Source organism: Aythya fuligula, chromosome 29 (genome assembly GCF_009819795.1).
Source record: "Aythya fuligula isolate bAytFul2 chromosome 29, bAytFul2.pri, whole genome shotgun sequence".
NCBI classification, from domain to species: Eukaryota; Metazoa; Chordata; class Aves; order Anseriformes; family Anatidae; genus Aythya; species Aythya fuligula.
In genome coordinates this window covers 1027449-1052810 of record NC_045587.1, presented here as the reverse complement: position 1 = coordinate 1052810, position 25362 = coordinate 1027449, and the positions used below count along the sequence as shown (strand labels likewise).

Sequence of the window (25362 nt, the reverse complement as noted above, 5' to 3'; positions counted from 1 at the left end):
TAAAGAAAGCCATATGTACTTTTACAGCCGCTTTCCTAGTTCTGCAATACCCCTCTATCTGTTCAAATCAAGGCTCAGCTCTCCCTTAAGAAGTACCAGCCAGCAGGTTGTACACCTCGCAATGTGTAGCTACTAACACCTACCTAGATAGCAGTTGGTTTTTCCCCTCTCCCCCTCATTCCCCATGCCATAAACCACCACATTCTGTCTTATGCTACTGCAGGTCACTTACTGCATTTTTTTCCAGATCTTAGCCCCACCTATCCCAACCATAACCACCCCAGGCTTGAGATAAGACAACTGCAATACAAATAAGCTTCTAGGAAGGAAAAAACAAAACCAATTCTCAATTATCTTCAGCTACCATGCGTGAGGAACAGATGAAACCAGAAATGGAAACGTAAAATACCTGCATGCCCTAATTTCTTTTGCCTATCGTGTTTTAATCTCTCTTCCAGTCTTGCATCTGAGAGAGCAATCTGCCCATCTGACATTCCGCAAAAGAGTGGACCCACAGTGTCACCTAGTGGCACCAGAAGAATCACCGTCTCGTCTCCAGCTTCAAGTAAGAACACCAGTATTTTACCTCTCATTCCCCCAGGTCCTTTTAAAATACTGCTTCTTTGCAAAACGAGCATGAATCCAGTCTTCAGACCTAGTTTTTTATGTAAATGACCAAACTTTATTGAAGTTAGCAGGACTGTTAAGAAAGCAGAATATTTTACACCTCAAATAGAGTTAGAGCTAATTCTCATGAGTACAGTACAAATAAAAGCGAATATAAAAGGACATCCTCCTTCCACCAGATTCCATTATTTGTAAAATAAATGCAGTCAAGTTTAAAAACATACTAAGCTTCAATGCTAGCAATCAGAAAGTTTCACTGTTCATATGGTTTTATTCCAAAGATTTCATAATGCAGCAGAATTTCACAGCCACAATGAAAAGATTTATGGCAGTTTGATACAAGTAAATTTTCAAAATTGTCAAAAGGCCTTAAAAACGTTATCTGCAGTTTTAAATGAATTATGATGAACTCTAAGGAGAAAAAAAAGGTCAAAAAACACACTTCAGATGCATATGAAATGCAAAAATAATGCCCTGCAGGCTCCTGCAAAAAATGTTGACTTGCCCTCAGAGAGTCAGCACAGCTTCTGGATCAGCACTAAAATACATTGGTTCCAGCAGTGGGCACACCATTCCAGTTGCACAGAGAAAAATGGAGTAGTAGGTCTTGATCATTGGCAGTTTTGAGAAAGAAAGTCACGTTGCACTCAGTTTAAAATGCTTTAGCTGATGGATTCCAAGCAAAACCAAATGCTTTTATCATCATAAAAAAACAGCTGTGCCCTTTACATGTATTAAAGTGCATTTAGTTACCAGTTTTAAAGCAGGTCACAAAGTCCCTTTGAAATTGGTCCCTAAGCACTGCAGTCGCATTTGTAGTGGTACAAGTAGTGTATTACACAAAGCCTGCTCCACACCACCGAGAGCGCAGGGGCATTCTCTAAGTTGTTAGCGAAACAGGTACCAGAGTTCAAAAAGGATAAGACAACAGGAGTACAGAAGAGCTCTGTTCCCACCCTGTGGACAGCCACTACCTGTTGATGCCATCCCACAGCCACAGATTCTCATTTCCATGCCCCTAAGTGTCCCCTTTGCAGGCTCCCACAGTACTTTTCTGGTTGAGATCATTTGTACATCTGATTCCCTTAATGTCGATGTGCAGTATAGCATCACTTGTATGGAGGGCAGCTGTTTGTTAAAGCTAAAAACACCAATTTAAAAAGGCCCAGCACCTTGCAGCGAGTTTTAGAGTAAAAGGCCAATTTATTCTTCATCATCATCATCTTCATAGTAACGGTTCCTTTTGATCTGTTCTTCCACAGAGAGGTCTTCCATATCTTCACCCTCCCAGAAACCAACGTCTTGGGATTTGCGATTCTGGTTCGGAGATGATTCCTTAGCAGTCAAGACACTGGAAAAGCTGGAATGTTTAGGAGAATCGGGTTCAAGGAATTCTTCATTTGGGGTTTGCTTCTCTTCCATACCGTGTTCTTCCTCATCTGTCTCTTCATTCGCCTGGCCATTTTCCACAAAGTTATGCTCTGCTGTTTTGGTAACAGGCAATTCCCGCTCTTCCTCTGTATTTTTCTCTTCAGCATTCTGGATGTTTCTATTCTCCACCTTCTTTTCCTTTTGCTTTTTGTCCACCACCTCTCTCTCTAATTCCTCACCTCTTTTCAACGTGTCTCTCTCTGCCTTAGGAGAAGCTGCATTGTCTGTTTTATGGCCTTTAACAGATACTGTTCTAAACGAGGCTGCTACTGTAAAGGGACGACTTCTCTCCTTCAGTGAGGAAGATCTTCTCAACTTCTTGAGGTCCAGATCCACATCCTCCAGCACATCTGGCTTGGAAATCTCTTCTTCTGGGGGCCATTTGGGTTTGAATACTTTGATGCCCTCCTCCAGGGCACTTCCTTGAACACTTTGGTCAGATGGAGGCGGCCAGGCAATCCTGAGCTTTTTTGTTTCTGCTGGTCTCTCTTCTCTTTCAGGCAAAGCTGAGGCTTTGGCTTCCATACTTGCTGCCAGAACTCCTACTTTTGCAATCGGGGCATCCTCTACTCCTGGGTTTTGAGAACTGTCTGTTGCATTTATGCCATGGAGAGTTTTCTCCGGGGATTCTTCACATTCAGTTTTGCTTGCCCATAATTCCTTGTGCTGTTTGTGTCCAAAGCCTTCATCATAATTGCCTTTGGCTTTGAAGAGCTGATTGAAGTGAGGCTTGCAGTAAATATTCCCACGCAGAGAAGCATACGTCCCAAGACTGTTCAGAAAGACACAAAGTCAAATGTTAGCGTTCAGCCACTGCGGTGGGTGTAGATTTCATTTATGCTGCTGAACAGATCCAATTTCTTCCAATGTGTTCAGGAAAGACAATCTTACAGCTTTCAGAGGTTGGTACAACCCTTTTTTTTCAAGTATCAGGAGCTGGACATTACACCTTTCCCCCAACAAGTGACATTATGAGTTAAAAAAAAATAGACTGCATCAAGTGCAGAGGCCCTGGCAGAACCAGGACTGTATTACCACTCATAAGCTCCCGTTCAATTCATTGTAGTTGCCTTCACCTCAGCTAAGCCTGAACAACAACTTACTCAGCTTCTGAGAAGAGGAAAGCCCCGCTTCCTAGAAGGCAGCCAAGCAGAGCAGTGTGTTTACCTGAGTTTACTGTTGCAATAGGAACAGCGGAAACAGCTGATGTGGAACACCTGCTGGTTGGCAAAGAGCCTTTCCATGGGGTACACGGTCTTCTGACACCCAACGCAGGTTTCCTTCGCTGGCAATTGGAACTTCTACGGGAAGAAGAGAAAGCTCGTTAGCTGGAAAATTAATCAACTGCTAGACTTGGCTCGGGTTCATGCGCAGCTTCCAGCGGGCTCAGAAAAACTGCAGCATTTCTGCAGCTCAGTGCTAATTCTGGTAGAGTGGGTTCTGGGGGGCAATGCGTGTGTCAGGTATGGCAAGCCCACAGGGGTTGGTGTGGTTTGACAGCCAAGATTTTGCCCCGTTGCAAGCTGAGCAGTGGCTGAGAAGGAACAATAAAAATGCTAGAACTCAGTTATAACTTTAAGCCAGTTCCCAGAAATCTGCCTGATCTATTTCTCCAACCTCATTTTTTTTTTTCTTTGTAGGAAAATGATGAAGAAATATTAGGCTAGATTATGGTCATTATAAGATTTACCAAAATTAGGAAAGTTGTCATAAAAAAAGATCTGAAATTACTTCAAAAATAAATAACTAGATGGTGGAGAAAGAAAAGGAGTGGAACAGGCTGCTCTCAGTAGTTTGAAATCCATTTTTGCTAAATGCTCCCTTCTTTTAGTGACAAGAAAATAGTCTGCACAGATGCAGACAGCAGGAAACGCTTCTGACTTCATTTGTAAGTAATTCCAGTTCTATAGCAAAGAAACCATACTCGGGTTTCAGCACAAACAGCCCTCAAACTCACCCAAGACTTAAAGTTGAGCAGGGCTTTGAGGTTAAACAGCTAAAAATGTTTATGTACTCACTAAGAGAATTTCCTGAGAATTTAGTGCAAGGGTAAACTTAAACGCTAAGGAGTCAAGTGTCGCTGCTGGGCTGTATGGGAACGGTTTCAGACTTTGTGTTCTGAAAGCATCAAGAAAACAAGTATGTTGTTCGTGAAAAAGGTCACTTGATGCCACGCACTTCTCGGAAACTATTATGGTTGGCCAGCAGGGAAGATACCTTAAAAAAAAAAAGAAATCAATTTGCAGATGAAAAATTGGCATTCTCAGGCTGCCCCTTGATTTTACTATTTTAGCATCAGGGTAAAAGTGCCTAGGCTCCATATCCATGGGTTTGCATAGACACTCTGATATCATAGCTTGCCTTTTCCAAAGAATTACCTGCTACAAACTTAGTAAAAACCTTTGAGGAAAACATGGCTAAGGAGAAAAAACAGGAAGGTGACAGGAAAACATCATTACAGCAATTTATTTATACCAGACAAGAAACAATGGTTAGGCAATGAAAGTTACAATATGCAAGGGACAGATTGCTGAAGACAGAGCCAGCTGAAGTCAGTTTGTCACAGCCATAAAATTTGCTGCCAATTTAATCCCAGTTCAACAGCTATGTAAATTTTTTAAGGCACTGCTTTAAGTAATAGTAGATTAAATTTCTAATTATGATGGCAGCTTGACCAAAAAGAATTCAGAGCTCCTTTTGAAAAGAGCCACAATCTCTAGGTGCCGCCAAAACTGCATACGAACTCCAAATTTTGAATTGCTAAATGGAATCTCAAAAAATGAGAGCATTTACCAATTCAAGCAAAAATCTGGTCATCCACATTTGCCACAGGAAGCAAGGCAGCAACAATTTGCTTGCCCATCAAAAAGACTCTCCCCAGTAGCTCAGTTTTGCTTGCAACATTACATTACAGCGCCGGCGTGTGCTTCTGCAATGCACGTCCCCATCTAGGAAGAGGAACTTACTTGTGTATCAATGAGCCCTGTGCCTGATGAGAGGTGTTTTGGGGTGTGAAGAGAAAGAAATTCCTTTCCAGGCATACTACAAATAGGAGCTACAGGAGGAAGGTGAGGTCCAGTAAATATAAAAAACTTGAGAGAAAGCTGAGAGTTGAGCTCACATTAGGAGGGAAGCAGAAGGCAGGAGTAGAGATTAGGAACCAAGAACAGGAAACAGAAGCTGGAAGAGACAAATAGGAACCTGACATGAATAAACAGCATCTGGGTTTCTATCTGAGCAGTGCAGCATCAAAAGCAGTAACAAGGTAGAGAACTAAACCGGTTATACTAATAGAAAGAGATTGCAGAGGACCGAAACACGTAGCTTGCACACATCTTGGGTGCTTTAACAGAACGAGATTATAAAACCATCACAGACAGCAGACTGATTTTGCATACTGGCATTTACACTCCAGAACACTAGGAACCCACATCTCAGTGGGCTCAGTGAGGTCAGCGTTGTTCCTCCCTAAGATGGGGAAAACAACAAAAGCCCAGTTGTTTCCTCAAGAGCGAGCCAGGAAGTCTGTGGCAGCCCAGGGAACAGGCATCCTACCTCCAGACAGCACACGTGACAGGCACGTACAGCATGATCAAAATGTTCAGAACTGCAGTTTGGGTTGCTCATAAGATTAGCAAATTCCTATCAAAGAAGTTCTCCATCTGCCTTATAGACCTTGCTAATGGAAATTTTACATTAAAGACTTGTTGTTAGGAATGCCAGACTTGATCTTTTGGAGGGTCACTCATCCTTTATAGTAAGTTCCTACCGATTGCAGTTGCTTGGGGAACAGCTGGAAGAGGAAGGTACAGGGCCAGGTCCCAACCTTCTGAAGGCTCTGGGGTTCAGGATCAAGACCTGAAGGCTGCTCTGTAGGAGCTCTGACTTTACAGACAAACCCTGACAGGATCTGCATCCTGATTTCCCTGCTCAACCCCCTTTCCCCACACTGAAGTGAAAGTGGTGGCCACACCACTTCAGCAGCAGCAAGGGAGTTCCCAGCAAGCAACTCCAACTTCACCTCTGAAGAAGAACTGACAGCTTGGAGGTGCTTCTCCAACCAGAACTCAAGTTCCCTCATGAACAGCCAGATCAGATAGCAACAGTTTTGCCAGACCCTATGTTGCATTAAGGCTTTGTAGTATTAAATAGAGAAGAAAGTTGGTTTTAACCATTGCCAATGTTGCAGAATAAATAGCTCCTTTACCTTCACTGCTTTTGGCAGAGATGCATCTGCCTGGCCAAGTGATTTGGAACCAGAGTTTTGCTGTTTTGTGCCAACAGGTTTCTGAACTTCTGTCTCGCTCTCCAGGTTTTGTCCAACTAAGGGAGCAGAGCAGGAAGAAAAGATAATTACGATACTGATAAGACCAAACAGCAAGCCTACCAACTAAGGGCTGAAACATTCATTTGCTGTTAAACCATTAGATCTAGATCAAACAAATATATTTAAAAACAATAAATCTATTCCTCCCACGTACCAGAAAACCTAAGTTGATACATAAAGAAAACTAAAATATGGACAACATCTAACTCCAACGAAGTACTCTTCATTTCTGCGAAGTGCTCGTGCATGGGCTTGAATTCAGGTGTAAAGCTAATGCAGCATAAGAACATGCTCGAGTACTTTAATAAACGGGAACTTGTCTACCTCCGGTCAACATCAAAGATATTAATGCAGGATGATCACCAAATAAGTATACCCAGCACAGGACACACTTTCAGTATGATACAGGCTTTTATAGGATTAAATTCATCATCTGAAGGAGTGATCTCAAGTATCCTACACACTACTGGGCAGAGTTGGTGCTTTTCCTCATCCACGCACTCTACTCTTGGTGAGGTGGGAAGACGAGTGCTTACCATTGCCATCCTCGGAAAGGCTGGAGTGGAAAGACGAGCTGTTTTCACCTAGGGAAACCTGCAAGAGAATATTAGGCAATGAATACTGCGACCTTCAGAAGGCTGAATGATAACATCCCAAATAATACGCAGACAATTTGACAGTATAAGCACCAGGACAGGAAGAGACTGGCCACACTAAGGTGCACATGAAGCTATTTTTGGTTTGTGAGGCACACGACAGCAGCCAGTTGACTGCCAGTGATGTTCTGTCGTGGCTACAAGGCAGCCACCCTCACACACTTACAGCTGCTGCAACACACGGATCACCTGCTGTAGTATTCACACAAACATTGGGGTTTTGTTTCCCCAAGCACCTGCAGCTTGTACATCTTTCTCTGTTAGATATCAAAAAGCCCTGTTGATTTTGTTGAGGTACCTCCTCGGTTTTCTTACTGAGAAATCCCTTGACATCAAGCAAGACACATTTAGTGCAAATCAAGCTTTTTATAAAGCTCTTGATGTAGACTGGTTAAACTTGGCATTATTGCTATGAAATCAAATAGTTATAAGTAGCTGAGAAACTGAAACACTAACAAGATTAAATGCAGATCATCATTAATTCACTTTAATGATTGAACAGTCCATTGCAAGCAACTGATGTTTGCAAATTAATGAGTTAACAGATGAAGCAAGTTAAATTAACACATATAATGTATAAATTAACATAAGTTCTACTGAACAAATCACTACCACTAGAATAGTGAGAAGTGCATCGGTGCTTTCTGTGCCTGAGTCACACGTCTGGTTACTAAATCTTTCATGAATTCAGTATAAAAATGATAGAGGTTAGCAAGTTTCTTTTGCTCCCTTTTCACCAGAGGATTCCTGCCTCTGATGTTTATTAATAGCAGTTTTAATTAGACTTCCCAACTTGATGATGTCATTTCAAAGGAACAATCCTCCCTCTCAAACAATGTTCTGTTCAGGCTCTTTATCGCACCTGGAATCCTCAACAAGCAACTTTGCAATTACTGCTGAATACAAGAGATTTTATTCAAATCTCCCATTCAACAGCAGGGAAGTATTCGGATTTCACAAGTGCTCTTTTTAATTAACTCACCTTTTAGCAAAAGCAGTCTGGACCAGCTAAACATGAAGCTGCTCAGCTGTCAGCGAGGAACAGCTGAAAGCAACAGTTTGGCCCCCTGCCCAAGGAAGGCTGGAAAGCTCTAAAAGCCCTCCTGGCATTAGGCTGCCACGTGTTCAGCATGGCTTGAATACACAGTACCCCAATTATTATTCAGCTACTTTTATCCTGTCTGCTACCCCCAGTTTAGTATACAAATGCTTGAGCATGCTTTATTATCTCTGTATTCACGGAGTAATTTAGCCTCTATTTGCAGCTGAAGCTCAAAAACAGGGGCAAGCCCAAACTGTCATTCACAGCTACCTTAAGCAAAATTTAGCCACTAAATGCAGAAGAAGTGGTGAAAAGTCCCCTTACGTGTGTCACAGAAAGCTTTTCATACTTTCATTTCTTGAAAAAAAACAACCAAATACGTAGTTGTGAATCGTTATTTTATGGTTGGCAACATGACAAAAAAATTTTGGTGACTTCACTGTAATCAAATGTTAAGGGCAGAGTCAAAACAGAGGAACTGAACACAAAAACAAAGGTTTCAGCTCTAGTCAGCAACTCAAGCCCCTAAAAAAGAATACGTAAGCATGATATTCAAGGATTCTGCCACACTACAGACACGTCATCATTGAGAAGACAGGGGAACTCTCCAAGAACACTGGTAAGATTCATCTCGAGATATTCTCTAGAACGGCTTAAAAAGTCTTTCACTGAGACCTGCTATCTTATAATTCATATGATATAATCTAAACAAAAACAAAAAAGGAATTTTGCAGTGTGTAAATAGTACCTGCTGCTCAGGTTCAATTTCTAAACGGCATGGGGAACAAGTATTTCAGACGACCCTCTTCAACTTGTTCCACTTACAGTGGAGTCCTTGACCTCCACCAGCATGAGCATCTTACCTTCTCCCCATCCTGATAGGAAATGGTGTCCTCAAAACTTGGTGGCATATTCTCCTTCTGCTCAGATTTGTAATTCTTGAGTTCACTTTCACTGGCTTGAATCTCATTCTATAGAATAAAGCACTTGAAAGTTGACAGGTTCTTTTCTCCTAGGAAAGCATTTCCTATTTTTCTTCCTTTTTTTTTTTTTTTTTTTGAAAACTGTTTTCCTAGCATATACATTGATAACTAAAGGAAGGAACATAAAAACCTATACACACTTGCTAAGTGATGCATTTTAATGAGGAAGAAAGATGGGGCTGTAGAATTTTACTCTAGTCTATGAAGGTAATGGCAGCCCTTTTCCTTGCTTCCAGATTTCCATTTGAAATCAGCTCTTTTGTTTTCCCCTGCTCACTCCACATTTTCCCTTCCTAGATATGTTAATTTTTCACTTGAAGTGATAAATATTTCAAGACAAGCATCATCTAAAGCACCATGTAATTAATATAATTCAACATAAAAGCAAATCCTACCCTTGTTTCTGTGCTAGTCAAAAAAAAATACTGTTATTTACCAAGATCTCTGTACTTTACGAACTGTCTTAAGATCTACACAAAAGAATCTTTCAGACTTTAAAAAAAACAAATCCAGTGAAGTCTTGTGTTTCATTGCCACAGGATTCAAGATAATTGGAGAAAGACTCATGCCATTCACAAGGCGTTTTCTCTGTAACATGGAAGAGAAATAGCCAACCAGCAGCTTACTGGATTCTGTAAACCAATCGTATCTGATAGGTATGTAATTAAGTGTTGCTGTTTTAATACATAGATCTCTAAATATGTTTTTCCTCACCTCTGTCTCCCTTCTGTATCGCTTGCAATGTTATAGAAATAAATTGCTTCTCACCCTCACTCTAACCAACTGTAAAAACACCTACCAGCTTTATTCCAGACCTAATTAGTCCACAATGCCCTCAAAACAGTTGCTCCCAAGACAGATTATGTCCTTCCTTTGCAGCACATTTTCAGAGAAGGGAAATACAAATAGCACGCTACCATATCAAAGACCCATCGTTTCCTTGGCAGCACAGAAAGAAAACATCCAAGAGTCATGGTTTACTGGAAGTACTGCAAACAGCCTCGTCAGCATCTTACCTGCTGCCCTAATTGATGGGGCAAGCCAAAAATCAAGAGATTCTGCCAAATGGGATCTAAGAGCATGACACTGGACTGACTCTCAAACTGATAGCACTGGACATTTGTAAATTATGGTCTCAAGAAACATCTATGGTAAATCTCTTGACATTAGGACATAATTTAGTGGATCAGCTACCACTCCAAGCCACAAACTGGAAAAGATGATCTAGCAAACTGAATGCAGGTGAGAAACAGGACTTGGAAATCAGCAATTTGCAGTTAATGACATTTGTTGCACTGGATGTAATTACTTTCTACTCCTTCCATGAAGTTTACTTGACTTTCCTCCCAAGGGCTGGAGAATTAAGCCCATGCTGCACATGAAATTCAAAAAATCATTTCAGCTGGGTAGAGATTTTAGCATCATTATAAAGACATGTGGGAAGCGCGCATTCTTCTAAACCCTAGGAACAACATTTTTGGCTTTTACTTCCAGTGCAAGTTTCATAACTTTAAAGGGTCTCTCCCATTAAAATTTATTAGGATGGTTAACAAAAGGCATGCTTAAACAGTAAAAGTTCCCATCATTAAGCAAAAGCATAAGACAGTTCCAGCAAATGTAGTTAAGCTCATTTTATCTTCTTTTATTAAAAGCTTAGATTCTTGCAGTCTCTTCAGCTGCAGCAGTTTACTATGATTCAATTAATTGCTCACTTCCTGTTCAAATATCTGCACAACTGACATACGTTAACTCACTGCAAGGCCAGCTGGAATGAAATAATGGGTGAGAAAACCTGAAGGAAGATGAAAACAAAGGGGAGAAAAACTGCCTGGTGAACTCAAGGCTGCAGGCCAAGAAATCTGGGTTCTGTGCACTGCAGGACACTGAAAGTTGCTCCTGCTGCTGTGCCTCAGTTTCCCCTAGCTTGCAGCTAATGCACATTACAGATTTCTTTTTAATTCAAAAAAGAAAAAAACACAGAGATACAGACAGGCAGAAAGAAAAAGTTCAGCTATGTTTCAGAAGCACCTCAGTCAGGGTACCAGCAATTAATTCCCTTGAAAACTTTCATGATCATTGCAGCAAGATGCAAGTACTTATTTCTCCCTGCAGTCTGTGGAGGCTCTTCATCAGAAATGAATCCTACAAGCACAGAGGTCTTTTCAAAACAAGATGGCATTATCTTCAAATGGCCTGATTGCCCTAAGATCTTCTCTCCAGCCTCAGGCTGGGACAAAAACTCACTTCTGCACAAGCCAAAGCTCAGACTTACCGTGGTAGCAAGGCCTGTGGAACTGCCCTGCTTGGACACAGCTGCCTGGTATTTTGCCAGCCTATCCTTTATCGAAGTTTCTGATAAGCGGGGCATCTCCAGGCTTTTCTTGGGCTCTGCCCTATCTGGGCTGAGTGCAGGACTAGTATCTACAAGATGCCCTGGAAAAGAATTACATGAATAAAGAGTAACTTTCGTGAACACCAACAGACTTGTGTGCAGAAACATTTACTAATCCATCCCTTCACTAGTACTAAGACCACAGAAATTCCAGGTCTCAAGAACATAGAAATGCTTCAAATTCTCATAATTTATGTCATAATTAATCTCATAATTTATCCAGCTGGTTTCAGAAACAATACATCCATGTGTCCAACCCTGAAGATTGTTTTAGGGTTACTGTCAAATGACAGCAGCAGCTACTTGGTTTCTAAAATAGATTGACTATTAAAAAGTAGTCATAGGATTATCCTAGAATCAAAATGAAGGAAAAAAATGGGTTCCATTCCTGAACTTGCTAGTTATCCCATGCCTTGGTTTCCTGTGCTTAAGGAGTTAAGGGTTTAACATTCACAGCAAGACTCAGTTCATTAAATCTGATGATCGTGTGGACCTTACAGATGGAAGATGGCTGCAATTCTATTTCTGAAAGGCAAAAATTATTTCCATTGTATTGTATAAAGTAAGTTTTAACTTTATAAACTAAAAAAAACAATTGGGTATTACTGACCTGATGTACTGTGGCTCCTCTCTCCTTGGCCAACATCAAGGTCTTCCGAAGAGAAGCTGTTTTCAGAAATCCTCCTACTGACTGCTGTCTTCCTCTGGTCTCTAGGGACCTGGCAGAGACAAAACCCACCTATCAGCTGCCTGGACAAACAAAGATTGTTGCACTTAATCCTTTAAGATGCACAGGTGTCACTAGCAAATCTGCTTTGCTAGAATAAACAACTCTAGCAGGTGACATCTTATTTAACCAATATAAAGTTTGATCACAGAATACATGACCCTCCGTCACCTGGAAAACCATTTTGTGCAGAGGTTTGTAGGTGCCCTTTGAGAAGCTGTATTTGTTGAAAAATCAGAACCACACACCAGACTTTTAGGCATTTATGGCTGCAAGTACAAAACTTCAGTCTAGATTTTTGCAGCTCATACAATTTCTTTTGAAGTTAATGTTCAGGGTAATTTTATGAAGTTTTTAAATCAGAAACAAGTATGAAAGGAGTATGCTATCAAAAATTTGTATGGATTTTCAGGAACAAGAAGGAGAATAAATACTATTGCAATGAAAGTTATCTAGATCTACTTGTTTTGATTTAGGTAGCTCATGCATTTGGTACCAAATAATTCCCTAATTAGGTCTGATAAGGCTTAAGTAGCAGAGTGCTAGAGATAAATATTCTCAGATATCCAGGATAATCACTACTTGCAAGGCTGGACAGTTTTGTAGCTACCACAGAAGTGCTCTGACTGGCTCAATCAGATTTAATACACGTGTGTTGAGACCGACTCCCCAAAATCTAGTGCTCAATAAAAGAAATTGTGAAAAAGCAGCTTTGCCAAATGCTCACAAAATGCAGATTTTAATTGGACTTCACCAAGACATTTTGACTTGCAGCTATTGAAGACATCCTACGAAATACTTCAGGTTATAGATCTTTGTTCTCTCCCTCCCTCAGAAGAGTTAAATCACGGAGCCAGTTGGAAATTACAATTGAGGCTAATGCAAGGAAAAAGGCAGGTTTGGCAAGATGCTCCAACCACACATCCCCGCCTCCCCACCCCCTTCCAACAAGTTTCTTATTTGCTGGTCACCAAACTGAAGGAAATTCCAAAGTTTTATTTTAACAGAACCGCACTGTAAGATAATCACTGTGAAAAATCAGGCTGCTTTGGCATACAAAACAGCAACTTTACCAGGAAAGGAAAATGCAGCTGGAAAGCCTCTCTTTCCATTAGCATGGGAAATATTTTTTATTTCTGTGGTTTAAGACTTCGGTAACTTTTCTTACTGGAAAAGAGCTTAGCTATGACAAGTCTTTTCCTTCCATTGAGTGTGTTGATAGGTTCAGTTTGGGAGTGTCTGCACACTTGTAAGAACTTGCAGATTCCTCATTCTGTGCAAACTACCCTTAGATGATTCTTATTAAGCTGATGTCCGCTTTCATGTCACCTCGAGCCTGAAGTTCTTACAGCTCAGAAATTTGTCATTAAAGGGTCTGGCTTTTGACTAGTGTATGGGAAAGGTCATTATTGGCAGAATATATCTGAAGACAACATCCTGTGAGGACACAGAAAATAAAATGTTTCTTAGCCTGTTTGAAACCCCAAACTACTTTATCACTGCCCTACTGAATTCAGAGAAGCTGGGTTTCTTTTTTTTAATCTTTTTTTAACATGGCACCACATACAGTTTGTTGCACACAGCAAGACCGACAAATCTACAAAAGGAACAAAAAAAGCTTGCAGTACAGACACACGAGAAGTTTAACTGGTCAGCAGCATGCATAAGGAAGAATTCACTACCAGGGAACAAAGGTCAAGAAATTTAGATTCCGTGTCTGGCATTCCAAGACTCCAGAAACTCTCAGCATCTTTCTGGAGAAAAAAGGCAGCTAGAAATCCAGACTGGAAACTTGTTCGAGTTGTCCCCTCTCATTCTCCTTTCTTTCAGAATCTCATTTCAATTTATTTTCATTGTGGTTTGCCTTCAGTACCATGCAGAACTGCCCTCATGTTGAGAGGGCAAAGGAAGCGCTATTATTACTGAAATTAATTATTAAACAAATTAAACTTCTACATGAGAGGTGGCAAAGGGCCAGCAAGCCGCCAAACAATTCTGACAAGGATTCATCAGCCTGTTGCCACCAGCAGAAGTTCTGGATCAGCTGTTAGCATCTCATCTAGGCACATAAAAACAACTTCTTCCAAGCAATAAAAATTCAGATTTTACCAGCACTTAAGGATTCCTCAGAAAGAGCCTTGTCTGTGACCGTATTACCTTCATCTAACTTGAAGGCTGCATGAGTTCTGACTCGAAAACGAGCAGCTTTCCCCCCCATTTTATCACCATGCTGCAGAATCCAGTGCAGCAGGAAGTGTTCAATTATCAGAGGCAGCCATCTCACGACCAGCTAGGCAGACTGAGTTACTGTCAGCTGAATCACCTCCAGTCCTGCCTGCTCCTCTCCTGGCCCCTCCGACACCTAGGGGTGTTACAGCATCCCCTAAAGAACTTTCCTGGAGACGAGCTGAATAACACAGTTTGCCTGTTTTGAGATTAAAAACCCCAAACACCAATATACAAAAGTTTTAGATACGGTTCAGAGATATTTCTGTAAAAAAATTAGTACTAAAACCTGCAAATAGCAAGCCACAGCTGTGTAGATTTTATATCAACAGTCTTATATTGTGGAAGGAAAAAAAAAAAAAAAAAAAAGCAGAGTACTAGAAAAAAATATTTACCAAAGATGAGGGACTTTCTCCATTAGCACCAATAGACTGACCACAAGCAATTAGGACAATTAGGGTTCACGGGAGGTAACACCTTTAGCCTGAAGGAATCCCCAACTCCCCAGCCTTACGCTTATGGCACTCAGTTCTCTTCTCAGTCCTGGCTGGGCCACTATGCCAGTGCCACAGCTTCTGCTACTTGCAAAATGAAATAAAATATTCCTCGTGTCTGGAAAGCCCCAAGGTTCTAAGACAAAAGAGGCGAGTGCAGAGGTACCACAAACAGAGTTAACAGCATTTCGCCTAGGGCACGAGGAGTTGTTGGGCAAAAGACCAAATAAAAGTTACACCTATTTCATTATAAATAACTGTGTCAAATGTGACCCTGCACACCGAGCCAGATCCACAAGACACAGTAAGTTTTTGCCTTAAAGGAAAAAGCACAAAGCAACTCAGAACAAGCAGATCTACAATATTGCTTTAAAAAGTTGTCTCTTTCTTCTCTTCTGACCATCCTTGTGTATGTTTTTGCTGTCGCTTACTGGAAGAATTCTTTGAAATTGATAAAAGACTGCACGTTCAGCCTTTGCTTAGTGCTGAACCAATCTAGACTGATATTCCTGCTTCTGGTTCAGACTATTGTCTCAAGAAGCATTTTTATTGCATCTTCATGGAAGAAAAATATCTGGCTTCTATTTAAATAGCAGAAGATGGAGCAAGATCTGAACAAACAGATGAAGAAACTAAGAGGGTTTTGCTTATAGTTCTGAACATCAGAATAGGTTTGTTTAGAGTGTGAGATGGGGTCAGGAAATCCAGGCTCTAATCTGGATTCTTGCCATGGACTTACCCAGCAACCAGGCAAGTTATTTTATCTTTACTGCCATGACGTTATAGCAGTGCTGCTGCTTAGCTTATACAGATGTTTTGTCAGGAAAGCTCTGGCAGTGCTTATTCCACAAGGCTGAAGTAAATACTAAGGAGAATTACCGTCCCTCAGGTGAAGCATTGCTTCCACTTAAATCAGGGGTTTATCATCAGATAGAGTTCAGGAAAAGCATAAATGGAAGATGCAATTGCAAAGCTTGCAGTTAAACTTGTACCACATTGCTTCCTACCTTCTTGAAGAAGGTCTGTGTTGCCATAGTGCCTAACTGTCTTCATTGTACAGGACTACATGATCTCATCCTCAAAGCCTCAGATAAAATCCCACAACCAGAAATCTTACAGTGGGGTGTTCAAATCACAAAGACTTCAGAGTCTAATCACAAAAGCTTCAGAGCACTCCATGCCTTTTCCCTTCCAAAATTAAAAACCAACCAGATTAACTTGGAATAGGAACAGAATTTGAACGTAACCTGAATAGTTTCACATTTAGCGCATGATATTTACTGTCTTCAGTTGGTTTTCAACCACATTCGAATGACTAAGCTTCACAGCAATTTCAGTTCCAGATTCAATCAGCTCCAAAACAATTTATTCCCCAGGCTATGATAAAGTTCCTTCAAGTCCAGCTGCAAAATGGTACTTTCCTGCAGAATCCTGGCTGACGAATCCTACAGCAAGAGTTCAGATAAGTGCTATCAAGAGATCACCCTCTTCAGCCCAGCCTTTCGATAGCCGTGATGGTATGGGCAGTTCTTACATAAGGACAAAGACTACAAAACCTAAGTTGCAAAATTACTATATACAGACCTAAAATTCACTTTAACACAGAGCTGCTCCTCTGAAGCCCTTAACGGATAGATATTTTTAAAAATTTTGTACAAAATATATTTGTTTTACTCGGTACTGCAAGAAAACCACCCGCAGTAAAACAAAGCCAGAAGTAAAGGAAAATATGAGAAAACTGGAAAATCCACCAGCATCAAGGCCTCAGGACTATGTTGCAAGTCACTGGCATATGCAACTCATTTTCTAGTTAAGCAATTCTCCCCCGGGACACACAGTCTGCAGTCCACATGCAGGATCAGATTTCATGAGCAGTTGTAGGAAAATGCAAGCCCTGTGCATTTGCAAGTCAAAACTAGTGAAGGCAGGCGCTCATCTGGCTATCTTTGCTTATTTTTTTCCTGGTGAGGAGTTTTTGATAAGACACATTTGTTAAGATATGGGGATGAGAGAACAGCAAGGAAAAGATGGGAGCGTTTCACAGTACTTTTAGATACCCGCATTTTTATACACCTATATGTGTGACACACATCCAGACACGTATAAAGCTCCTAACTCTGGCAAGTATTTCCATCTCAGCTGCCCGAGACTGCTGAGCTCATTTCAAACAGTTACTTTCTCTTTTCTATGTAACTATTTATGTTTTGCACAATTTGTTTACATAATTCACCTTAATCCTCAGGAGATAAACACTCCCTGGTTGTTTAAAAGAGGAAAAGCAGTAAATTCCATACTTAATTTTCCCCATCTTAAACTGCAAACCTCTACCAAAAGCAAATCCATCTTACATCTGCAATAAGCACTCACAAATACTAACAAATCCAAGCTCTCTACACGTATTTGTTTAGCTCAAATAAGTTAGTAACAGCAGCTACGCGATGTTTCACCTAAAACAATGAATACAATTACTCGCAGAGTCAATAATAGCTCCGAGCCACTCCCTCCAGGGACTTTTCCTGGTGCCCAGGAGGCAGCGAAGTTTTAGTTTCTCTTACGATTTGAAAGGGCAGATCCTTACCTTGGTCTGAGCCGCTTCACCTTTTTCAAACATCATCTTCAGCTTGTTCAGCGGGACGCTGTACTTCTCTATCTTCCCCGAGGAGTCCGTGTTTTCACTAGCTTCAGGCTTTTCCGCTTCTCTGGGCTCTCTCAGACAGTTTTCCATTTTACCACTCTCCACTGAGTGGCTTTTAGACTTTTTGCTGTCAACAGCGGGACCCGGCAGCTGGCCAGCGGTGCCAGAAGAGGCCTGGGCGTGAGATGCGGTGCCGGCTGCTGGGCTTTGCTCCGGGTCTGAGCAAGAGGCAGGGCTGTTCCCGACTCCAACCTCAGAGCTTGCGACCTTGTGCCCAACCTCAGCACAGCTGCTTCGGAGCGTTTCCTTCCGAGACTCCGTTCCCAGCACTGGATTCTCCCACTTCTTCTTTAGCACGCTCAGATTCCCCCTTTTAAAATGAGGGGGAAGATTTTCTGCGCTCTGCAAAGAACAAGAAGTTAATTCCAGTTATATGCCTGATGAAGCACTAAAACACTTCCTTTCTATGCGAAAGGAAGTTAAAGGCTCAGCACTGAGCTCCGCTCTCGGCTTTTTCAGACAGCTGTGAATAGTTACAACTGTGCCACATGGAGAAAGCATCCAGGATAGGAAAGGAAGGAGGGGGGAGAAAAGTCAGGAGCTAAAGCAGGAAGTGAGCAAACAGGATGGCCTTATAAGGAAAAAGGGAGTCAAGGTCTAATGAGTTAAATGCCACAAAAGGCTTCAATCCACACATGGAGGAAAAGGGACCCAAATCCACGCTGCAAGGGTCTCTAGTCCTGGAACAAGCAAGCAGTGAAAACACAGCCACATGAGGCATGGGTGCTGTGCCAGGCGTTGCAGTGTCTTCCAGCTGGTTCAGAAGACAATAACTAGGAAGTCATCCAAAAACCTACTGATTAGCTCACAGAAACCACTGCTTCGTAGGTCTTTTGTGTTTCTGCTATCAGCTAACCAAAGCCTTTTACTTACAAGAGATCCCTCCAGTATTTTATACCACTCAGTGTAAAGCTTAAGCTAAGTACTGACAAGAAATTGCTTTCTGCTCCCATTCATAAACACCAGGCTGCTTGCTGGAGTTCTTCTATTTCCTTGACACATCAAAAGCTCTCAGAAAGGACACATCCACACCCCCCCCAAGTGCTGCCTTACCATCGTGAGTTAGATGGTACTACGTGGAGCAGTAATACTGCTCCCATTCAAATGCTTTCCAGACGAGTTTTACTTACACGTAGTTACCTCTCCCCACAGTAACAGACCAGCCCACGTTTGATTCATTCAAATCCAATACCTGCCAGCATTGCATTTTTGCTGTCTCTCCCTTACGGAGAGTGCTCTGTATCAAACTCATTGCAAGTGGAACAGGTCTGCAAGGCTTACAGGAATTAATCAGGATTAGCGGCTATATTAGGATTTAAGTCTCTCACCCTATTACTCTTCTGGTCACATTTTGAACAGTGCTTTGCAAATTAACTTGAATCCACCTAGGCTTCAAAAAGATCAGCTCGCTTGCTGACTGTATTTAGAAGAAAGTACTAGAGTTGTAAGACAAATGTAACACAACAGACATACTCAGAAGTGCGCAGCAGGTTTCCACCTCTGCACGTGAGACATATTGCTATGAAGTCCTGGCATTCTTTATAACACAAGTCATTCTTGCTTGGGACTCGCCTGCCCCTGATCATAAAAGCAACGAAGAAAACTTAAGACTGGAGAGTAACTTTTAGAACACTTATTTTGCCACACTTGTATTCCAAACAGAAGAACGACTCCTCAAGCATTAAAGAGCTCAAAGAAGTGTGCTCTAGCAAAGACTTACCTATATATCCTGTAAACGTTGTTGGTCTTTCAAAAGGAAAATTAAAGGATCTGCTTATAAAAACAGACCTAAGTCTTACTGCCTGGCCTTCCACCAGGGTGACCCCAGAATAGTGAGGGCAATGTAGTTCACGGGGGATGCAAGGATCTATACAGAGCCAAAAAGGATGGCTTTCCCTCACTCGGGGACATTTTGAACTTTGCAAGTCACTTCCCAGAAGATCCCCTTTAACAGATTCTACAGTTATCAAAGAGATGCATGTTAGATTTCAGAGGCTGGCAGTTTCTTTTAAGCAGGCTTTTAAATTTAGTTAAGAAAGGAAGAGGTACCACATAACTGCCTGCAGCTAAGAACAAAGAGGTTGTGGTTAGAAATGAAGACTGACAGCCAACTCGTTCTGCCTTTTGCTTAAAAGTGAATTGGTGATTCAATATATAGCTTTGGGCAAGTCACTTGATTTTCTTTCCTTTCATTCACACTGGGAAAGGGAAGGGGAATGGGTCAAAGGCAGTCACTGTGTCTAAGCTAAGTTTTCTGTAGGACACATAGCAACAGCTTTGATATTCCCAAAATAAACTATCACAGGAACGTTTCATGTAGGTGATCCATTTTTGATGCAGAGTGTTGCTTATTGCCTAGGAAACAAATACTCACACTTCTTTTTTTCTCAGCAGTGGCTTCTTCAGCTGCTTTCTGATACCTTCGAGAAAGAGAATGGAGAAAAAACAAAAAAAACAGTTTTTAACTAGGACACTGAATGCTCATGAAGATAACTGAGATTTCATTTCCACCTAGGATTCTGTGCACTTACCAGACCTATCAAATAAAACCAAAGGCTGGAAAAATAGTAGCAAATAGTATCTGAACAATGCACAGAAATAGCCACATTTTACATTCAGCTCACAATAATAACGTGCGTTGATAATTTTCATTAGCTAAGCACTCTCATTCTCAAATATAGACAATTTACCTTGGAATAGCTGTATTGTTTCTCCCACCCAGCTGTCTGCTGTGCCCCTTTGCAGGAATAACTCAGCTATTTATACAGCAGCTGCTGAACCGTAACAAATTACAGCTTGGCATACGCAGAAAATCTACATAAGTGCCAGTTTATCTTACTATGCTGGGCTGTAAACTGCACCAATTCAGCAGTTGCTTCAGGAGCAGCTGAACTATCCCAGCAGTGGAAACAGCAATCACAGTCCTCTGAAGATAAGCCTCCCTGGATCATGAATCAAAGTCCTTTAAGAAGCTATAGAAAACTCCCAGCAATCTGCACGCTACACGCAGCAATCTGCGCTCCACTCCGCAGCTAGGAGCACACAGACCACACCGATCAGCCCAAGGTGACTGCACTTTGCTTTTGCCATGCCCAAATTAATCAGATAAGACAAATTTTGCCATTTTTAACCAGAGCTCTGCCTTTTTGGAGAGAAGAATCATGACTCAACATGTTTCTGTCTTTCTTATCTGTGGAATTCTACTTTTGATAGGACTGTGAATGTGTTACAGGCCATAAACAAGGCACTAATGTTATAACAGTCGTCAGCTTCAGACCTTAAATAATTGCTGGTATCAAACCAAGAACTAATGTATATCAGGGGCTTGGTTCCTTCTAAGAAGGAAAAAAAAAAAATACTTATGTGCAAATACCTGTTCTGCAACTCATTTCTTAGTGATTTTTTTCCTGTTTTGAAAGGTGTGCTCCCACATACATTTCTTCTCTTGTTATGCTGGAGAGTGGACAAATTGCACCCTTGCTTATTTCTGCTCAACAAGCTGCATTTACTGTACAGGCTGAGAGCTGCTAAAGGATTGTAGGTGGCTCTCTTTAATCAATATAGATGTATTAACCTATATCTTTTATACTACAGAGCTTCCATAATTTGAATGAGACATGCTGAGAAAGTAAGTTTATGGTGAAAGAGAGATCAATACGGGAAGAATCAACACAGACATGGGGATGAAAGTCCAGTACCACAGCAGAAAACATAAACAAGGATTGAAGAGTTCCAGGCAGCGCTCACGGTAAGGCAGCCCACCACAGAGCACTGCTAAAGTCTCTGCCTGTTGCAAATTTGCATTGCTCTGACCTGGCAAAACTGATTACCTAGACACCATGGGAATTTTAAAAAGTATTTTCACATACAAATATTTAGGTATCAGCAATTTAGAAAGATTATGCTCCTCACTGTTAGTGGCAGAGTTGGCAAAGCCAGTAAAGTAAGTAGGACTGTGTTTTTGCAAGGAACTGACACTGCTTATGTAGAGGGGCTCCACTTGATTAAGGAATAGCAGTTTGGATTACTTCCAGTAAGCCCTTTCCAAAGGATTATCAACATTTAGCAAGATGACCAGGTTCTGTAATCAAGTTTCAATGAGTGAATAAATCACCTTAACAAGCGTGGTCAAAGCAAGCGGCTTCTCCCTAGGACAGAGTACTTGAAGAGTAATAGCTATGTTTGTGTAAAGTCCACATCACAATTATCTTTCCTTTATAGCCTCTATAAAGTTTCTCCCACTCTCAAGATTTAAATAAAACCTTGGTGCACTGTTAATGCAGTAGACTAGCTGACTGGGCTGCCCCTCTCTCATTGAAAATTCAGGCTCTAGTCTAGCTATTTCCTTAAGAAAATGCTTGTTTTTCCCCAAAACACATAGGTTAGTGCCACTCATCTTTCCCAGCTTATAAAATATCACTTAATGATCTGATTGCAATCTATCATCCATCTCTCAGAGAAAAGGGATGGGTAGCATTCCTTTTCTAAACCAGTATTGTGAGACAGCTGGAAGTGACATCTGTGAAGAACATAGCTACTGCTATATTCCCTTAAAGAGCTCTTCCTAGAGGGTTACATCCATCACCAGCAGTTGACAGAACTACAAATTCTAACTGGTCTCCAGTTAACCGATAACACTTTTTAAAGTACCGGCCAGGAAATGCCACGTTAAGAGAAGCCGATCTAGCTCGTGACTAAGCTGTAAAAGCCCATTTCTGATGGAGTAAAAGTCTTATCAGCGATAGCTGCCTGCACTCCAATGCTCTGCCCTCAAAACCAAATTGTAACTCGACAGAGAACGCTGTACTTTCTGACAGCAGGTAGAAGAGATTATAATTCTGATTGCTGAAACGATATAACATCAGCAACTAAACAAAGTTTTGCACAGTACATATTAAGCCAGAACTTTAAATGCCTCCAGAGTGACACTATTTTTGAGAAGCAAAGCAACTGTCAGCGAAGCAGTACTGTTAAGGTTCCAGCTGCCAAACCCCCCCACAGATTGTGTTCAGAAGCCTCACAGCACTTACCTGGAGAACCTCTCCAGAAGAGCTGATGACTTATTCCCATTGACCAGAGAGAGCTCTTTTGCAGTGATTTTCAAAGACTGTGAAGTCCATTGTCTTCTGTTAAATGGGGAAGGCTCCATCTTATCACCATGAACACCTATGCAGGAAGAAAGTACAGTGTCGGTCAATACAGAGCAGAAAAGTAGTTTCACAGCACAATTTGATATTAAGTCACTGCTCAGGAACCTAGCATACTAGTGCCTCCAAGTCCCAATCATTCAGGATCTTGTCCACCAACTGACTAAAAAAACCAGCATCAGATTGAAGTTATAATTTCCTCTGCAGACGCCACTGAGATGGGGCCCTTGATAAAAACACTAGCCACAAGAAATGGGGCGAGAGATAAGCTGTGAACCAGAACACGAGGAAGAAGCAAGCTGTGATTGAAAAGGATGCTAACGTGAAGCTCTGTGTTTCCTTTAGACACGTGCACACAGACAGCCTCCAGGAAGCCCTAGTGTGCCCTCTCTTGTTCTGCTTTCTGAACCAAATGTGCTGGCATTTATGTAAGAAGGCTTGAGTTATGAAACCTAAGAGGATGTAATTCCTATGCAAACATTTTTCATTCACCCTGGCAGCATTCACTCTTAATGCCGCAGCCGTTTCCTCCATGAGCTGAAGTAAGTCTTGTGTTCATGCAGGCAGCTGTAAACCTCACGTTGCAATTGTTATTGGTTACCTAAAGGAATACTTTTGACCGCCCTGTCTTGCTGTAAACCAGAAGAGATTTTGTGCAGCTTTTCACTACAGAAGCCAACAAGGCATATCAGATTTTTACTTTTACTTAGTTTTCTTTTGTGGAGGAGGAAAGGAGGGGAGACTAATTTAAAGAGTTCCTTGATAAGACAAAAATAAAGCTTGTGGGGCAACGCCTTTCCTTTTTTCCTCTTTTCTTTTATCCCTAGCCTCATGTCATACAATGCCTGCAGCAAGTGCACTAACTGATCCTACAACGCTAACGTCGGGCAGGCTGATCTCATTCTCATTTTTTCCATCAGTTTCTTTAACTGATTTGCCCCGTTAGGTCACAGAATTCGAGAAGTCTGAGTACAGGTCTGCTCCACCACTAGGCGCATTTGAAGGAACACCTTCAGAGAACTTGATATCAACAGCCATATGTAAGGAAGACCCATGTTTCTGAAATCCTCAGAGGCATATAATGCAATTCCTCATAAGAGACAGATTTGGGATGCTGTAACACCTCAGTCCAAAGGAATTCAGCTGCAGCATGCAGAGTCTGACTGATCTGGTGAGAATTCAGATCGGAGGAACCTGATTTCCAGTTCTGAGAGGGGAACACTGGGTCCACGAGGTGCCCGCTTGTTGCTGGAACCATAGGAACCTCTCCAGTGCTGCACCCTGCTGCTGTGTAGAGATAAAACAGGCAGCAGATGAGCATGTTGCTGTCTTGGTGGATGTAGTCAGGAAGAGTGGGACTTTCTCTAACATTCCTGAATTCACCTGACGTAATGGAGGGAATGACACACCACGCCAGCACATGTTTTTTCAAGATCATCATTTAGATGGTGCTTTTAGATATGCAGGTTGAACTATCACGGCAAACGAGACAAGTTACACCAAAATTGTTGGGGTGTTGAAACACTGAAACTACTTATCTGTGTTATGGTTGCAGCTTACTGCAGCTTCAGACTCATTCCCAACTCAGGCAGTCTCTAAAATGCATCCCTCTTTCAACTAGGGAGAGAAACTCAGCCTGAAGAGTTACTTTTTGAAATTTATAGTTTGCAGAAAACAGTTTGCGTCACTAAATTACCCTCTTCTGTTAACCTGAGAAGTTTTGTCCAGACTAAACTAGAAAAATGATGCTGTTCTCCAGGTTTAAAATAGTTACCAGTCCCTGCCAACTGCACAAATGATCATCCACAAAGAAAAAGGATCTAATTAGAATACGAGGAGCACTCAACTTTCCCACTTTTAAACAAGCACACTTTACATACAAATAAATATGCATTCCTGGGATTACATGATGCAGTTGCTACAACAAGCCCAGCACCAAACACTTAGCATAAAGATTTAACAAAGCCACAGAACACATACGTGAAGACTGTAGTTAAAATTTACTCCTGAGAAACATCTCTGTAAAAAAGGAAAAAACGTAATGCTACGGTTTAAACTTTTCTTTTATGATTACTCTTGAGCCAAAGAAGAGATCATCTGAAGGCCCACTTTGCAGTTCCAATCGCCTTTCTCTCGATTGAGTCGGTTTTGCACAGGAAACAGTAGCAGGGCATTCATTAGAAGCCTCCCCTGGCAGAGATAACAGCTTGCTGATTGACGTGCACCTTACACGGAAGGACAGCTTCAGGAAAATATTGAGAAAACACAATCTAGTTAAATTGTGCAGAAAATACTCCTGATTTCGATGCCTAAGCATTCCACTGAAGCACTCACTGTTTATGGATACATTTTTCCACCCCGTTGTGTCATTGTTTGGTTTCTTATTGTTCAGCTCTCCATTTTCTCCATTACAGCCACAGGTGCATTAAGACAATTAGGACCGTTGTGGCAAAATCTCTTCCTAGAGGCAGCAGCTACTGCTGGGTCATTCAAACGGTAAGCTAAGAAGCACATTTGGAGTCTCAGGCACAATTCACGACAAAAAGCAGAACGCCAAGATGCCCAGAAACTCGCGCTCCCGCATTTTTAATGCCATTCCACATTCTTTGCCCCTT

The 25362-nt window shown here is 41.5% G+C and overlaps 1 protein-coding gene across 2 annotated transcripts; it reads right to left on the bottom strand.

Moving 5' to 3' along the window:
* Positions 1 to 681: 681 nt before the first annotated feature.
* On the bottom strand, positions 682 to 22762 carry LIMA1 (LIM domain and actin binding 1). Of its 2 annotated transcripts, XM_032204877.1 has the most exons (10): positions 22631 to 22762; positions 19975 to 20020; positions 17484 to 17942; positions 12069 to 12177; positions 11339 to 11499; positions 8947 to 9054; positions 6922 to 6979; positions 6266 to 6381; positions 3226 to 3359; positions 682 to 2830 (listed from the first exon to the last, which is right to left on the bottom strand). In XM_032204877.1, exons 1-10 carry the CDS (start codon positions 22747 to 22749, stop codon positions 1831 to 1833), a joined length of 2310 nt encoding a protein of 769 aa, XP_032060768.1. In that variant the 5' UTR covers positions 22750 to 22762; the 3' UTR covers positions 682 to 1830. The 2 variants fall into 2 exon arrangements, with proteins under 2 accessions (XP_032060768.1, XP_032060769.1); XM_032204878.1 differs by lacking the exon at positions 8947 to 9054.
* Positions 22763 to 25362: the final 2600 nt, after the last annotated feature.